General features: G+C 38.9%; 1 protein-coding gene across 1 annotated transcript; it reads right to left on the bottom strand.

Moving 5' to 3' along the window:
- Positions 1–1,601: 1,601 nt before the first annotated feature.
- KLHL42 (kelch like family member 42) lies at positions 1,602–18,393 on the bottom strand. The gene is made up of 4 exons (XM_035550807.2): positions 17,420–18,393; positions 9,987–10,180; positions 2,720–6,273; positions 1,602–1,754 (listed from the first exon to the last, which is right to left on the bottom strand). Exons 1-3 carry the CDS (start codon positions 18,298–18,300, stop codon positions 5,822–5,824), a joined length of 1,527 nt encoding a protein of 508 aa, XP_035406700.1. The 5' UTR covers positions 18,301–18,393; the 3' UTR covers positions 1,602–1,754; positions 2,720–5,821.
- Positions 18,394–18,409: the final 16 nt, after the last annotated feature.

Raw genomic sequence — 18,409 nt, forward strand, 5'->3', positions numbered from 1 at the left:
TGAGTGAATAATGTAAATCTTTGACCTAGTTTAAGTTCCATAGGAGAATAGATAAAATCACTTTTTATGTTTTAAACCTTGCATAGCTGAAGTCTTCTTGAAGAAAAAAAGATTCTACTACCCTTACACCACTTAAATGCCTTATACTATGAATACTTGCCAAGTAATGCACTATAGAACCCTGTTTCACAGCATGAGCAATAAAAGCTAACCAGAAAGTTTATAGGTTAAGTCATTTTGAATACGTGAGAACTTAAAGTTAGGAAGATTCTTGGAAAGAGGATTTTAGGTTTGATCAAAACCTACATAGCAGTTATGTGTAAGATTCCCATGAACTCCTGACAGTAGTGGTGTTTTTATCACTTGTACTTGTGTACAGAAATCTTGAACAAGAAGGGGTGGAAATAACTCCAAAAGAGACAGACAGCATACAGGAGGTTGATGGTTGCATCAGAAATTTTATGTCAGCAGTGATTTGTGGACTGACAGCATCTTGTCTCAAAGTTGACTATTACTGTATAGAAGCATCAGATTTATCGTTTGCCCTGGAAAAGGATTTACCCAGGCACCAGGGTAAAATCTTCATAGGCAAAAACTGGTAAGGCAGAGTAAACTATTTGTATTTCTGAAAATTATTTATAAAGGGTGTCTTATCGTAAGGCACACCCTTAGAAACATCTGGAAAATATCAGACAGTGGAAAATCAACAACAGATCAAAAAAACAAATTCCAACCAAAAAATGGAGTGAGTGAAGGAGGATTTGGAGAGCTTGCATTCATTGTTGAATCTTAAATAACGGTACAAGTACCATCACATAGAAAATATCTGTGCTCAGGTGCTGATCAGGATCTTTCTCTCCTACTAAAGCATATATGATTAGATGATGTGCAACACATTGTATAACTGGATACTCTAAAACTGGACAGTGTCTAATCTGCCTTCCACTAGAAAAATACAGTCATTGTAGTGGTTCTTTTTCTTTCATAAAAGATAAACAGCTTGTATTTCAGAAGCTAAACATGTCTCACTCTTCTAATTACAATAAAGGAACTGAAATGACCTTTAGAAAACATTGATATTTGTAGGACATAATAATATATGTTACTGGCGATGTGAATACTCTTTAGAAAAAAAAAAAAAACAAAAATCCATGTACCATATATAATCGGGACAGCAATTTTAAAGGTGTGAATGCCTGATCCCCATTAGTTCACAAAATCCAGACTCCTTTTCCAAATTCCACCCTCCTTTTGGTGGAGGGAAAAAAAAAAAAAAAAGACAGATTACACTAAAACAGACTCTAAGTTGATTAAATAGAAAACATACCGAGAATGGCAGTGTTCGTAATTGTAGAGGAAGATGTTTAAACTTTTTCAATCTTACAGCTTTTGTTCTGGTTCCTAAGACTTACTGTGGGTATGGGGAGCCACCCTTTGGTCATTATTGTAAATGCAAAATCAATACAACGTACCATGGATGCTGAGAGTTTCTGCCCTCTGAGGACTTTAGGTAACTGCATTTAAGTTCACTGGCAACACTGAAAGATACCCCAGGGATCGTCTCTGGTTTAACATCATTTACAGTATATACCTTACCTTACAGGGATGATAAGGATGATTAACTTCTACCCATGCAGATCTTTAAGCATGTTATGTGCTAAATGTTGTCATTGCACTCAGTACCTTCCATTCTCTCTCACGTAACCGATGCGGGTCAATTTCCACAAACGCTGAATCTGTAGCATCATTTCTCACTAAAATAAGGATTAAAGGAAACAAAATATTTGTAGCTTGGAAAAGTTCTCTTCCAAGAGCCCAGAACTGAATATATGAAAAGGTTTTCCCCAAATTACAAATTACACTTTCATCATGGTAACTGATAGATACAGACCAGTGTGAAAAACAAGCTAACAAATAAAAAAGGCCAACAAACTGCTACTATATGATTTCATCAAAACAGTCTGGACACTGATGTGGAAGGACAAAACCCTCAAAGAATGGAAAACAGATATTAAGGCAAAGAAAGGTCAGCTGATAGGGCAGAAAGGGGAATCTATGGAAACTGGCCAGAGAGATTAAACTTAAGCCCCACACAACTCTTATTTCACATTGAAAACCATAAACCATTCCTGGAAAGGAAGAAACTGTTATGCTCTTTCTTAGGCTTGATGTGAGCAACATTTTAAACACTTCTCTATTTTATGAGAAGGAACTGAAGTTCCCAGAGTTTTCCATTTACTCCTCCCCCGGGACTTTACAGGCTGTTGATCTTCCTTTCAATGTGGGATCATCCTCTACCATAGTCAGCTTTTACTGGTTAGTATCAAGTGGACTCAGTCCATGAGACTACGAAGATGTAGAAGTGGATACATAAGCACTGGATAACCCAGACATGGCAGGAAAGCAGCAGTTCTGGATTTGGATACAGACTTGAGAACACCAAGACTAGGAGACTTAGAGAAACCATAAGCTAGTAGGTGACAGAAACAAAAGAAAGAAACACACTGGAAATAGCCATCAGTTCAAAATGAATGTAGTTAGCAGAGACCAAAATGAGATTACTAGTTGCTGTCCTGTCACCTTCCATCAAGCAATTTTAATAATCAAGTCTCCAGTTACAAGGAGAATATATGTACTTCTTCACACATTCAAGAGATCTCACAAACACTACTACGCCAAAGAAACCATTTGCTTCTCCACAACCAACATTTGTACTCACGTGTTATATTGGGGAGCAAAGATGCAAGAAGGTGATCTCTCCAAGGCCACATGGTAGGTTAGGAGCAACAACAGGATAACACTGATGAATTTCCAGGTGATAAGGCCCCTTGCTCTAAACTTGTATCGTTGTTCAAAGAAAGCTTATTTACCCTAAAGTTAGGACCCTTTTCCCCACCATGAAAGTAACCACAGTAAAGTTAATCACTGAACAACATTTCCACTGGCTAAAAAGCAGCTTTTTAATTACTCACTGTTAGTGACTCTCAACAAGTTTTCCTTGGCCTGAAGGACAGAAGCTGTTCAACAGTGCCTTATGTGGAATATTAAAGTGATGGAAAGAAAATGAGAAAGGCAAGGGATGGTTTGACAGTTTTGTGATGCGTTTTTTTTTTTCCCCTCCTAATTTATAGGAACACCCACATTGCATACCTCTCTGTAATGAACTTTGTTTTTAAAAAAATCTATATTTCAGTTTGTAGTCATACAGTCCAATTAGTCTGGTACCACTAAATTCAACACCAGTTTTGATTTGTGACTGTAGTACTCTTAGATGTCAGCATTGATGAATTTGCACCACAGATTCACACAAGGGTCTGATAACATTTACAATCTGAGCCGTTTTCTCTTTTCTATTTGAGCAGGTTCTCCAGACTGCACTGTGGTCACTTGATAACCGGAAGCTGAAACCAGCACGTACTTAACCAGCATGGAAGGGCCTCTCATGAAAAAGAATAATCATATCAAAAACACTGTATCACTGCTTTTGGAATGACACCTGCACTACAAAATGGATGTGTTTGAAAGGACTTCATTAGATATACCACTCTGCAAATCTGGGAATGTCAGTTCTTCAAAATTACTTTGCCAGGGAAGAGAATGCTGCAACTCAAATGTGATTTTTTCCACCACTATTAAACTGAGTTGACTGAAGGATGATTGTAGAGTAGTGAATGTCGAACTGAAAAGAAATGAAGGAAAGCAAGTAAATTAATGTGGCTGAGGTAACTTTTGTTCTGGTTTTCACCAGACAATGAAACACTGTCTACATCTATTCTAAAACACTTTTGAAATTTAAGGTTAAAAAAACATCACTTAAGAATCTTATGAAAGTCATCTCATTTCTTCATTACAGAATAACCATTGTTTGGTCTGATACCACTGTCATTACATATCACCTGCTCAGTGCATCAGGTTTTCAAAGGAATGAACACATAGACAAGGGCTTCATTCATGAAATTCATGCATACAGCTGAATGATAGACACTAGTTTGGGCTTAAGCGTAACATACTCAGCCAGGCTGCAAAATTCCTACCCAAGAGGTTAATCCTGGATATCCAAAGTACCTTACTTAACGTCTACCTATATCGCAAAAAGGTTCAAACCCAAACGCTCTCATTCTAGACCAAAGTTTTCTGGGATTTTCTCTTTGGCTTGCAATCCATGATCAGAAGCACCGAAAGTATGCACCTAAGCACTGAATGTCAGAGAGGTATTTGGCAAGGCACTTCAAGTCTGTTAGCTCTTTTAGTACCAATTTCATTCAAGACCATGGAGAAGAAAGGGGTTAAAAGAGTCTTTAGGGAACCATTGCAGCCTTTGCTTCCTCTGTACAAAAAGGCACTTATCTTCAAAAGATGATTCAGATTCCTGAATTCAAAAAAAAAGATATCTCCAAATATCAGGAATGTGTTCAGGTGAATTAAATCTTGTCTTCTCATTTCAAGAAATAGCTGATGCAGAACCAACCAACATCCCTGCAATATGCTCAACACATACCTAACTTGGTTATCTATTTCCTAGAGGCAGCAGCTGTGAAACCTTTCCATGATGACCAAGAACTTCTCCTTTTCCTGTTGTGAGAGCACACATTCCACACTTGGGCAGGTGCCTTCAGAAGACCCCTGCCAACTACAAAAAGGGGCCCACCGTGATTGTAAGTATCTCAGGCAATATGCAGAAACTAGGGAACGCAAAGGAGTTACATTCATTACATTCTTTGGAGAAACTAACAACTTTGGGTGGCAAACAAGGTAATCTCTAGCAGGTTCCTGGTACCTCAAGAAAGAGCCAACATTCATGCGCACCTGTTAGAGCTGGTGTTGGTAGGAAGTCGTTTACACAAATGAACCCTTCCATATTAAGTGATTCAGTCTCCCCTTTTGTCCTGGATGACTGTTACTAAGCAGAGTGGGCCTGGTGGAGAATCACGACAGTACGTGCTCACGTACATTTTCCGTAACTTGTTGCCAACATTTGTTGGCAACTCTTTGTTTCTATAATTTGACCTTTAAAACCCAGTAATGCAGAATACAACTTAAAACCTTTTGGAAAATGAGCAAACTTCTCAATATGAATTTGTAGCCTTTTTACCTCTATTATAATAGCTGTAATAAATACTGCCAACTGCCACTATAGGAGCATCTAGTATCCAACCAGAAACCTTCAGCCTTTGGGCAATTCCTCCCAGTCCCTCACAAAGCATTTTATTACAAATAACTCAGGGGAATATGTGTATCTTGGTGATACTCAATTGCTTACAATTGCATCCTTGATAATCTCACTTGTGACTGCAGAAGACATAACAAGAGTGTTAGCAATTTTAAACATTGTGCATTTGACAGAACATAATTTGAGCAAAAATAGTATTTTAAAAGAAATTGTACCCTTTGTTATTTTTCTTAAGCTTCTTATTTACTTTACTGAATTATATCCACTTTTATCATGTATATTCTTTATCTTCTATGTTGTCTATAAATATGGAGAATAAAACTAGACTGATCAGTTTTGTTCTTTGGAGTTCCTTCAATGCCTTCATTGGTTACCAACACAATAATTTTATGTTAAAGTTGCAAACAATATTTGGTGAAATTAAATCCAAAATAATATTTTTTAAAAAAACTGAAATATTAAAACTGTTTCTGGAAGCAACCTCTTAATACTGGATTTTTAATGTTAATTTTTTATTTTTTTTTAAATAATGGAATCAGTATTTATGTCTATGTTACGCAACCACATTACATTCTGAAACTGGAATTACTTAGAGGGAGCAATATTTCTTCCAAGAGTGATTAACGAGCTGAAAAGAAAAACCTGATGCTGTTACACTTTTCGCATATCAGGCAAATACATAGAACAAATCAGCATGTTTTGTCCAAAGGCTGGAAAGCGTCTTAGTGATTCCCAACTGTCCGTAAATATGTTATACTTCAGAAAAACACGGTGCTCCAAGCTTGTAGATAAGGTAATATCCCTGCTCAATATATAAACTCCATCGTTGTGGAGAGTGCAAGTCAAGTTAAGACCTGATTTTGATGTGTTCTCTTTGAGGTAGAGCCATTCTTTGGTAGCAATGTTGTAAGACTGCACAGTTAACACATCCTCACTTTGGCTGGATTTTTGGTTTGGCCCAAGTTCATGAATACAGCCCCCTACCAGATATATTGTTTCTTCAACAGAGAGCATCTGTTGTTTGCGAACATGGACATCACAAAGTTCAAAGTTGGTCCAGGAATCAGAAGTGGGACAGTACTGCAAAATGTTCATATTCCTATCTGAAACAGAGGAGAGAGATTTACAAATAAATAAATAAGAAGATACTCATGGAGGAGGATCTCCACAATCTGTATCAGCCATTATTACACAGTGAAAAAGCGTAGCAGACCAGGGAAGAAATATTGATTACTGAGAACTCTGAGTCTTTGCCACAGTGATAAAGTTTGAACATTCTCTTCTATTGCAGAGGGAAAATTTAAGCTACTGCTGGCACATTAAACAATGCAAACGGTCTGGGAATGCAGATTTAACCAGCATAATCCCTAACTGTTGCCTTATGCTTTTAATTTTGCCTCTGATTGACATGAAACGTTTTTTTCTGAAAAGGAAAATGGAGCAATAATCTGCTTTCCACTGGTGATCACAGATTAATCAAATTAGCATGAACATAGTATGCTTCATTAATGGCTGTCAAGTGATAATTTATCATCCATTTCACTCCACAAATCTAAATTTTATGAAATAAAATTCATAAAGCTAGTTACATTTCATCAAGTGGCATGGATGACCTAAGAGCACACGTTCAGTACACCATATAGAGAGAAATACACAGTCAAACTCATTTAAAAACCAGGAATGACATGCTCCTGCATTAGACAGAAGCATTGAGAAAAAAGCTGAAGACCTATCTATACTTCAGTTACAACTCAGTGGATGCATGTGTGTTTGCAATACTGTTATTCTATGAAATTGTTACACTATCTCCCTGTTTTACAGTGCAGTGGAGACCCTGGCTGTGTCCCATACCAAGGCTTCACTAAATTAACAAAGAATGCACATGAGTCATTAGCTAATAAATTAAGTTTCAACCTCTGGAGACCTGAGCTTAAATCCAAACTCAAGTGACAAGTGGTAACAGGCTCGCAGTCTCCAGCTTGGTCTTTTGATAAAATCTGCTCCATATTACAAGTCTATTTTGCATGATGATCTCCAGATGAGCTCTCAAGCGTAACAGCAGATGGTGACATACTAACAAGTTATGTAAGAGCACACAGGTATAAATAGCCATAAATATATCTTGATTGTCATGAATGAAGCGCATGAGCAGCATGGCTCAGGAGGTGCTGTTATAGCATTTGCTTTCACTGTGATGACTTTCCATTATTGCTTATTACTTTATATTACCTTCTTAAACATCTAATCCACATTAAATTAAGAGAAAAAAAAAAGAGGAAAAATATCATGGCAATGCTCTATAAAATTGCTGATCAACTTTGTCTACAAACAATGAATCATTCCCTGACTCACTTGGGGGAGAAAAAAATAAAAACTCCCCACAACATTTCTAACAATTAAGTTCCTGTGTCTTTCCATAGCAGTAATCTTCTAAGGAAAAAATGGAATGCTATGGTTTGAGGGGGAGCACATGAAAGTCTATTGGAATATAGCCCTCATTTACATAGTATGGGGCTGGGGTCTTTTCTATCCACAGAAACAAAACAAAACAAAAAAATACAAAACAAATATAGTACCTGACATGGAGTTGCTATTAGGATTAGATTTACAAGTGAGAACTGAAAGGAGGCTCTTTAATCATCAAGGTTCATTATATTTCACAATGCAAAATTTCAGATCCTACCATCTTTTGGAAAGTGCAGTCTCAGGAGAAAGCTCTATACAGAGAAAATAAAATAACCCACAAAAACTACCAAAACAACAGTCTTACTGATGTGTACACAGAAATAGGAAAAATAATAAATTAAAAAAAAAAAACAACTTATTAACTGCTGCATGATTTTATTTACCAAATGTAGTAAAAAAGCAAATGAAACTCAGTGTCTCTCAGACTGTGGTGCCTTATCACCCTCCAACATCTGCATAACTTGGAAGGTGAATCACCAGTGTAATTTCAGGAATTCTGTTTTCTAAGTCTGACAGCTGCCCTAAGCCAAGGTGTCACAGACAAACTGATTCTAGGTCCTTGTTCTGGTAAGGATCTTTATTTATAACAAGCACAGGCATTTGTTGTCCTGAACATTCTTGGATTTAAACATAAGCCTCAATTTAGGGCGCTGATCCTGACGACATACACTTTCATTAATGAATTTTAAGGGAGCGGGAACTGCAGCAGCAACATGCCAATCTTCCTACCCATGACACCAAGAGCAGGCAGCCTAAAGAGAAGAACAGCATAAGCAACAGAGAAGGAATGTGCAAAGCTCAGTGGAAGTAAGGTAAAAAGCTGACACTCCTTTCATCTTGTAGCACTATTAACCAAACCAGAGATTTTTCTTTTTACCTCTCCTCTCTCTCTTGATAAAAATAAGAAATAAAATAAAATAACTGTAGCTTCAAGCCTCTCTCATTACTCTGTTTCAGCCTCTTTTTCTCTGCTCTCTTGTCTTGTCCCAAAGGTTGTTTCTTCTTAGGTCTGACTTCCCAGAGCACTAAGTTTTGCGTGCCTGACACCCTTCCGTCCTAGTCTATCTGAACGTGCTGGGCATCAGGGACCACAAAGCACCCCAGCAGGTCCATTAGTGAGGAAGACCAAGGGACCAGGACTGCAGAGCACATCACAGCATGGCCTCCATATAGACACAGGCACTTCGATATCTTTTGTTTACATTGGTCCTGAGTCAGAATGGACCGGACAAAATGGCTTTGAAGGTTATCATTACCACAAGGACCATGAGAAGTGGAAATGCGTCTTTTACAAACTTTAAAATGCTTCAGAGCTAAACTCAGACACTAGTAGAGACAGCTTGTTCTGATGTCAGTTTAGCTTTGTTTGCAGTACACTCTGTAAAAGCTGAGCCATGAATGATCTCTTTTCTAATTTTATTCTCCACTTGGAAAATAATTTCAACCTAGTGTGGTTAAATGAAGCAGGAAAAGGCCTAGAGATGGGAACTTTAATTTAGGAAGTTGTGATCAATATTAAACATTTGACATTCAAGAAAAAAAAAACTAAGACTTCTGGAACTCTGAAAAAATAGTATTCCACCAAAAGAATGGCACTATGTGCTTAAGGAATAAACAAAAGGAAGCTCTTTTTGTGGGGATTGCTTTTCCACTGGATAAAAAAAATAGTAATTGTCAGGAAAGAACACAGCTGTGTATCCTTCCCTCTCTATTGTCCCCTCAGAAAACAAGTACAGAAAGAAAGTAAATTCCTGCTTAAGCTTTTGATTAATTATACAATTATTTTGATTATTTATACAATAATTTCAGCACTGAAAAGCTTACCTATAGCTTGTATTTGTCTGTGAAATGCTACAGTGGAACGACTGTGACATACATGAAAAATACTAATGTAGGCAAAACTTTTCTTAATATTTTTCCTTCTGACATTCTAATGTGCGTACCTAAAAAGTAATCAAAAGTGTACCCGTTGAGATCTTTCTTTCTGCTGTATGACCAAAATCTATGAGGAGAAGGGCTATGCTGGATACTAAAGTACCCACCAGTCCATTTCATCAGAGGAACAGAGGCCCAGATCCCCATACCAGTTTGTTGGATGGAAAATAACAGACAGCTATCTAGTTTTAAAGTCCGTATGTTTGGCAAGCATAATTACAAATCCTAGACGTAGCCACTGAAAAAAAACACACAACCCCATACCAGTATGACAGAGATACTTTTTTGTTTCATTTCATCAGTATGTTTTATTACATCAGTTCAAAAAAAAAAAAAAATCCTGAAAATGATCTATGCCTGAGGAGCAATCAGGTTAGAGAAAAAGAAAAAAAAAAAAAAAAAAAAAACTTTCTACCTCGTGTAGTGTATCCTCCGATAACGTAGATCTTGCCCTTGCACTCACAAGCTGAGAATTCTGCAAGAGGGTTTGGCATGGATGCTACAAAGTTCCACCAGTCATTTTCTGGGTTATAACACTCCACGTTGGAAAGGGACTGACCACCGATGGCATAGAGCTTTCCATTTACAGCCAAAAGCTTAAAATTGGACCTGAAAGACAAAGAATGCAGCACTGAAATAGGTTAAATAAATGTACAGAAAAATATAGAAAAGAAAGTTCTTCCTATCAAGGCTCCAACACACCCATCATTACTTTCAACTTGTACCATCAACTCATGTGTTACAGAATCTGAACTCTTCTGTGTGTGTCCAGAATTTTGTAATTACACTTTAATTACTCAGGACAGTAACCAGTGACATTCTAAATGTTAATGATGTTGATGTTAAGACTGATGAATATTTTATTTTGGATTTCAGTGTATCACAGTTTGAGTAGTAAATGTTTAGTTAGCTAACATGTTCAGTTGATGTCTTGTTTTTACTAGGTTTTAATAAACTACCTTTAGTGGAGGAAAACATTATAGATAATATATTTGACTGAGTGTATATAAGTTAAAATTACAGGAATTTCAAACAAGACTTGATGAATGACTAGGGATGCATGCTCATCTTAATCTGTTATACAGTCTCTTTAATAACCCTAATAAACAGAAATTTAAAGTGATATGCATTGAATCACATTTTGCAAAAAGAGGAAGAAGAATCCCGTACCTTACTCAGCATTAGTTTAAACCACTAAATATACCCTCTATCCCTCTGAAGCAAGATGTATATGTAAATTAACGTTCCATCCTCAGTTGCACAAAATACACTGCACTCTATAGGCAATGATCTGTTCTTTTATTTATTATTCTATTCAATTATGTTGTATTTCACAAAGGGTAACTTTCCAATTACTGAAGTGCAAGAAGCCTCGCATCTTAAACTTTTAAGATAATATAGGCAGAGGCAATTCAGAAACAAATGGTCTATGGATACTAGAGGTGCAAGTGTTTCGGAAGAACTAGAAAGGCTTGAAGTTGAAGGGCTTGCATGCTCATCTATTCCTTTTAGCTATGAAAGATGGTCTAATAAGAGATCAGCTTTTCCTCTGCTCAGGAAACAGTCCTACTTACGAGTCAATGTCTTTGCCTAGCAAGGTTATTACTTCTGTACTGCTCATTTTGAGCTAAATCCATGAAATTTTACCACGCAGTATCCTGATTAATTAAATGTATGAAGATCATTGGTGTGCACTAGATCAGCATAAAACCAAACAGGGAACTGCACTGTGTCAGTAAAACTGAAGTGGTGCTTTAGCCTTGCATTGGCCTGCTGAGCAGTAAAGCAAATTTCACTTTGCATGAATCCAAGATACAAAACTTACCACTAAGTAGTTTTGCAGGGTTCTGTCTGGACAAAATGAACCTTGCCTAGCAGCAGTCTGCCCTGCAGTTTCTTTTTATTAAATATGCTTGGAAAAAAGACTATGTTTCCAGATGGAATCATTTTGTTCTTGTCATCCTGATATAGCTTTGGAAACTAAAATGCTCCTTTGAAGGAATTAATTGCTTTTTATTCATTTTTTTTTTGCTGACATCTACAATTAGGTCACTCTGTTCATCTCCTCTGTACAGCAGTTATGTTTTCCATCTTAGAGAATCCAGAATAACATGACAATCAGTAGCAGGTATGAAATGAGGATAATTACTCACAAAACATTATAATTTTCAAAGCAACGTACCTGTTCTAAAAGTTATGGTGGAGGAAAAAAAAGGACACAAATTAGCAGAGAGACAAAAAAAAAAGTGTAAATTCATTTTCCAAACAATCTTTTAAAATAAAAACTATGCTAGAAAGTCTGTAACTCTGTGTCTATGATGGAGATAGTACAGGGGTTTTGGCTTACAAAACGAGCTCATATGCACGTGCATAAGTCTTTCATTATTTTAAGATCTAGCCATATAAACTACACAAACATATTGTGTCAGAACATAAAAGAATTCAGGTTTCATAATTCACACTTGCTTGTCTAGTTATCCAATCGTAACTACTATTTATCTGAATTGAGTTCATTTATACAGGTTTTGCTTGATTGCCTTTGCATCTCTGAATTGCTTCTGGCAGAAGTGGGAAAACTACCCGGTGAAAGACACACAGCACAGATTTCAACTTCAATTATTCCAGAAGGCCACGTACTTGTGTGCCAGTAGGTCAAATCATTTAACCACTTCCAACACCTGTTATAAGGAATTATGTTTGGTGCAAGTATCTCAGATTTATGGAACACATTAACTACATGATTCATTTTACTCAAAAGTAGCCACAAGCGCCCATTAGCACAGTTTATTTGAACATTTGGACAACGGCTCAGTATGTTATGAATAACTTCTTCTGCCACTCACCTTTTCATGCCAGTAACAGCAGGTGTTTTTATGGAGAGTGAACATTAGGAAATATTTAGTGTATTTTTACACTCTTCTAATGTGTTGGAGCAGCTGGAAACAAGAAAAGCAAACAGAGCAACTAGCCAGCTCTCCACAACTAACTGTTCCATGGACTACAGCTTGGAAACAACTGAGCTTAACAGTCTGCTAAATTCAACTATGATATAACTCCACTCACTTGGTGTGAGTTATCTGAACTTGGGGATCTGAAATACTCTCCAAATGCCAGATTGGTGTGAACCCTTCTTGGTGGGACAAGACCACGTATGGGCTATGTCTTCTGAAGTCCTTCATTTCCTCTGAAAGGAACCCCAGGAACACAAGCAAGAGCAAGCTGTGCAGTTTTACAATAGTTCAATTTACAACATTTTTCATTCAACAAAGGCAAGTGTAAAGCACTATGTGAAGGAAGGAAGGAAGAATGTACAAAATGCAAAGGAACTAAGGGTCAGAGTGCATAACTTTCTGAATACAAGACAACATGCAAGAACTTCTGAAAAGCGTAGCTAGTTCTAGATTGCGTTAACAGCCATATAACATATCAATAAGAGACCACTATTAAACTGGCTATGAAGAGGACAGCAAGCATTTCCTTGTTCACTGACTCTGCTCATTTAGTATACAAAAGCAAATTAGTTTAGATATTAGAGAGGACTTTCTGATCAGGGAAGTAGGTAAGCATGGAAACAAGTTACCTGGGAGGAAGAAGGTTGAAATTTGCATTGCTGGAGGGCTTAAAGAACAAGTCAAACGTATTTGCAAGGTAAGCTTAGTCCTCTATAGAACAGGAGGGTTGGACTAACTAGCCTGTGTTTTCTTCCTGCCAAATGAAACAACCTTATCCTTAAAAGTTTTCACAAATCAGATGACTTCTTAACTCTAGAGTTAAAGCATTTGCAACAAAGATCAAGAATCATGAAAGCACATTTACAAAAGCATTTCCAAAGCATTTTATATTTCTTGCATGAACCACTCTTTTTCCATCCCTTACGAGTCTGCAGAGCACACTGCATCCAACCATTAGCTTTGGAAGCATGGGTGATACATTTGTGATAAATGTGACATGGGTATTTCTAACTTAAAAATCTTCAAAAAGTCTGTTTTTCCCCAACACAGAGGAATTTTGAGTGGGAAAAAATGATTAAAAAAAAACAAGGAAAGAGAAGGTCTTCTAAACCACAACCATTCCCCAGGAACATCTCCTCTTGTATTTTTGTAAGAATCCTCAGAGTGGCAGCAGTTCAGGCACAGATTGCTCACAAAAATGTTGTTCCACATGCATACGTATAATCTCAGCCAGGGGCTTACAAGGGTCTTCCAAGCCTGGAAGATTTACCTGCCATGACTGTGCTGAAGGAAAATAAAAATGGAATATACAGCAGTAACTGGCACATGCAGTAGAAATCCTATGAGTATATTATTTTTAAACGGTAAATTTCAACTGTCAGCATCGATTTAAATAAAAGTATGGAAAGGTATTCAAATACATGACTTGAACAGTCCTCAGATCTCCTTAGTGCCTTCCTATCCCCAAAGACCACAAGTGGTCTTAGGCAACCTTTACATGAAGTTTCTTCATCAAAGAAGTCCAGGTAGTTGTCTGAAGACACTATTCCAAGTACAGCAAAACCTCTAGAATGAAAAAAAAAAAATAGAGAAGTCTAGAAACTCTGATCTGTTATGGACTACTTGTGACTGGTTCCAGATTTAGCTTCAGACAATGAGAAATTCCAGGCACAGACACAGGCTTCCTACACGAGCCTGAGCAAATTATTTTATCTACCTCTGTATGCATAAGCAGGGAATAACAGTTTCTCAAATTTACGTGTTACCTATTGTGAACAAATTTGAAATGACAGTAATTAGATCTCTTTGCCTAGAACGAAAGCCAATAGCTGTAATGTAAGCCAGAATGACTAGTAAGTATTCAGTGCCCATCTGATGGCTTTCATCTTCTACTTAGAGGTAAATTGGGAATACTTCATCTACGCATGTGTATAGAATGCCAACATCCTGGGTTTTGGTATAATAATAATGCAAATAATCAAGTATAAAACTATCATGGGATTCACAATTTTGTTTTTTGAGTGCAGAAGATTTATTATATTAAGTCAACAGAATTATTTCCATAATTCCTCATCCTCCTCTTCAGACCAACATATGAATCCAGTCATATAGGCCAAATCTAGATAGTGTTAAAGTGTTGTCTGAAGTCAAAACAACTTCAGTGGGAACTAGAACCGTCCCTCAAGGTATGTAAAAAATGCATTCATGGGATGTAATTATATCAGCTGACATCAACTCATTCGGCAGACAGTCACATGACCCTATTCCCTAAGCAGCACTCCGGGCAACTGCCCTGCTTATTTTACTACAGCACAACAAACTAAAAACACAATGCCAAGCAAATTGAAGTATGTTTCATCCACACAGCAGAAAGGCATCAGTACTGTTGCAGTCAAATATGGACTCTCAGTCTAAGAATTACCCTGCTCCTAGCTCCTATGGCACAGGCCATCCCTTCTGTGCTCTGGCCACAAAATGCTAAACTGGTCAATCCAGCATCAGATAGATGAAATGTTATGTCAGATATAAAATAAATAAATAAACCAATCATTCAAACCTTAAGAGTTGAGACTCCATGAAGATGTTAAAGTGAACAAAGTGTTTTGTGAAGGTGTCAACAGAGTTTCCATGAGAAAAAATTCCCGTTTTGTTTTTCAAAGAGCCTCATATTCACTTGCTGCTACCTTCTAGTCTAGACGCAAACGTAAGTCTGGTCCTTTTTCACCTGCAGTCACTATGGTGAAATATAAGACTAGAGACTATTCCAAAAATATCCATTTGCATACCACTTTTCTGCCATTACTTGCCATTGTGAAATCCCATGCTATGTAATACCGTGCTGTCATCTGTGATGGATTTAAAGATTAAGTTGGTATGGCAACAGAGATGAAAATAATATAAGGAGAAAATATCAACTTGTTTATTTCAGATAACCTAGAAAAAAAAAAAGTAAAGTGAGGGGGAAAAGGGGCAGTTTTGAGATCGAACAGCAAGGTTGTAAGGTAAAAAAAAAAAAGGGGCCATGAAAAAGCATTTTTTTTTAAAAAACTCCCCCCCCCATTCGCCACGCTGAAGAATCATTGCACATAGCAACATCTACCTTGCTATAGACATCACACAAACCAATACCAAAATCTTTTAATTTGATCAATGAGGGACTTCTATGTTTAAGCAGACTTCTACGGGAAACACTGTGTGGGCTGACCCCACCATCCTTTTCAACTGAGGCCACTGTGCCCTCGACCATGCTCACGCAGACAAGACCACAGAAGGCAGGTCTACCAAAACAGCTCAATTCTCAAAGGTGCCTCAGTAAAGACTGCTGATAGGGTCAGGCTCAAGAAATATGCACGTAAAAAGAGGCATTTATGATGTTTAAAAGCTGAACATTCATATTACAGCAGGTAATTTTTACAATGTCTTTCCAACAAGCCAGAACTGCCCTATGTTTCCAGTCAACTCCAATGACTGATTATGGAGGCCAAAACTTCAGTGAAATTCTCACAATGATACAGGAAGAAAAAAAAAAAAAAAAAAAAAAGGTGAAGTAGGAAATTAGTCATTTTAGGTCAAATCCCTGTTTTGAGGTATTTTAGCATGTAAGCTCAAGTGGAATGCAGACTACAGATTTACTACACCAATACAAAGCATTTATGCCAATGGCTGGGGTCTCTGGATGCTACTTGAATTTGCTGGATGGAGAAGAGCATTTCTATTCTACAGCAAGCTCTGACCTCGCTACTTGTTTTAGCTTTGATACAGACAGAGAAGACAAAAATTTAAACATTTTTTCTAAAATGGAAACAATGAAAAGAAAGTATCTTGGATAAACAGAAATATTTTGTTTCAGTGAAGTAAAAGGTTTTATTTTGATAACTCTGCAACATGATTAAGGTAGAGCAGCCAAAACCACGGGCAGGAAGATGGACTCTTCTCTTGAGTACCCCTCAAAGTTAAGCCCACTGTTATCCTTTCAAATGCACAAATGTTTCTGAATACTAACTTATACACAAATGTCAAACAATTCAAAAAAATAGAAGAAAAAGCAAAACGGTCAAAATGCTGAATGTTCACTGGATTAAAATTTTCTCATAAAGTGAGAAGTTTCTGAAAATCTTCCTGCCATTTTTCTGGTACATATTTCACTGAAAGGCAGACCTACCTAATATTTGGATATTTATAAAAGTAAAAACCAATGAAAAACTGCTCCAACTTGAACATTTCATCCATCTCTATCTCTGATAGACTGTACACCCCACAAGGAGCAGTAATACTTCTCATAACATAGAGTACTAGAGCTAAAATATATCTCAAAGTGACTTTTTTTTTCTCTTAGTCAATTTAAGGAGAATTTCTACTTCCAGCAAAGTCAGCTGTTTGAAGAGACTGGCTTCACAGCCCTCTTAGAATACTACAATTTAAAGGAAAAGTGGGAGCCCACCACTATTTTACATGAGATGAATGATCACACACAGTGGCAGGTCGCAGCATAGTCCTCTGCTGATGCCTATCTCACATTCTCCTGCAGCTGAGGCCTTTATCTCCAGCATTTACTCAACACGGTCCCATCCTCCTCATCCATCCCTTGCTACAGCAGCTCCCTGTGCAATGCACAGGGGCCACCAGGCAGGGGAGCGGCTGCAGGGTTTTTCTCTGTCTGGGATATGCTACCAGTACAGACAAGGTTTGCCAAGCCTTTTGGTGGCCCGCTGCCAAGCTATTGCCAAGCCCTTTGGTCCTTCCCATCACACGATGCATGAGACAGGGGTGATTCACGGCACAACGTCAGGTCTGAATCACTTCTTGCAACTCAAGTCCAGTCAACACCACGTTACTCAACAGGCTCTATTTTGACAATAGACATGGACACACGTGCATATCAGGGAGCAGGGGTTACCTCTTCTGGTTCATTGAGGCCAGCTGACTCCATTCATTTAGGCAAGGGTTGTAACAGTGGGCAGCTGAAATCTCCTGGCTGGTGGTGATCCTGTAGCCCCCAACGATGAAGAGGTAGTTGTCCAGCATAGCCGACCCATAGCCTCGGACGTTCACCAGATCTGGAGGCAGGTTGTTGGCCAGGGGCAGCCACCTTTGTGCCTCCTCGTCATACCTCAGCATAGACCAGGGGGCTTCTGCCTGAGGGTGACAGCCTGGAGGCAGGCCCAGAGAGGAGGCACCCATGAAGTCCCCAATGGCCACGAGGGTGGCAGTGCCCCTCATCCGCCTCTCCTTCAGGTGCTGCTGGAGAGCATGGGGCAGGTGGAGGTGCGGCCGGGCATCAGGCCTCCGCAGAACCTGATGGTAATGGGCGGCCATGAAGTCTAGACAGGCATCATGCAAGTCCTGGAGGCCGTAGACCTGAGCCAGGCGATGCAGCTCCAGGCAGTTGCCCACCCTCACCTGGGAGAGGAGCAGGCGGAGCAAGGGGGTGACCTGCAGGTAGGAAGCAGCCTCCACCAGCTCCTCCAGCAAGGGGGGCTCGTCATCGCCCCCCTCCTCCTGCTCCAGCCTGGCCAGGCAGGAGGTGTTGATGAAGTCCAGCACCAGCTCCAGCCCCAGGGCGCTCAGCCCCCCACGCAGCAGCTGCTCCTCCTGGCCCTGCCCTGCCTCCCTCATGCCCGAACGGTAGAGGGCTCGGAAATAGTCACTCTGCTCGATCAGTTTCCTCTTGCACACCGGGTAGCATTTGTCCCCCAGCCGGATCTGCACCACCTCCTCCCCCACACCATCCCCTTCCCCCTCCTCTTCCTCCTGCCGCTGCCGCTTCGCCAGGGACATCGCGCTCCCCCTCCCCTGACCAAGCTCCGGCCCGGCCGCTGCCGGTGTGGGCTCCTCCTCTTCTTCCTCCTCCTCTTCCTCCTCCTCCTCCTCCGCCCCGTGCCGGCTG

The sequence above is a fragment of the Cygnus atratus genome, chromosome 1 (genome assembly GCF_013377495.2).
Source record: "Cygnus atratus isolate AKBS03 ecotype Queensland, Australia chromosome 1, CAtr_DNAZoo_HiC_assembly, whole genome shotgun sequence".
Taxonomy (NCBI): domain Eukaryota; kingdom Metazoa; phylum Chordata; class Aves; order Anseriformes; family Anatidae; genus Cygnus; species Cygnus atratus.

Excerpts from the sequence above, each read along its gene's own strand:
- KLHL42 (XM_035550807.2), bottom strand. The coding sequence starts at position 18,300 with ATGTCCCTGGCGAAGCGGCAGCGGCAGGAGGAAGAGGAGGGGGAAGGG. Across the intron at positions 10,181-17,419 it reads GCCTCAATGAACCAGAAGAG|GTCCAATTTTAAGCTTTTGG; the intron begins GTAACCCCTGCT and ends TTTGTCTTTCAG. Across the intron at positions 6,274-9,986 it reads CGGAGGATACACTACACGAG|ATAGGAATATGAACATTTTG; the intron begins GTAGAAAGTTTT and ends CCTCTGTTTCAG.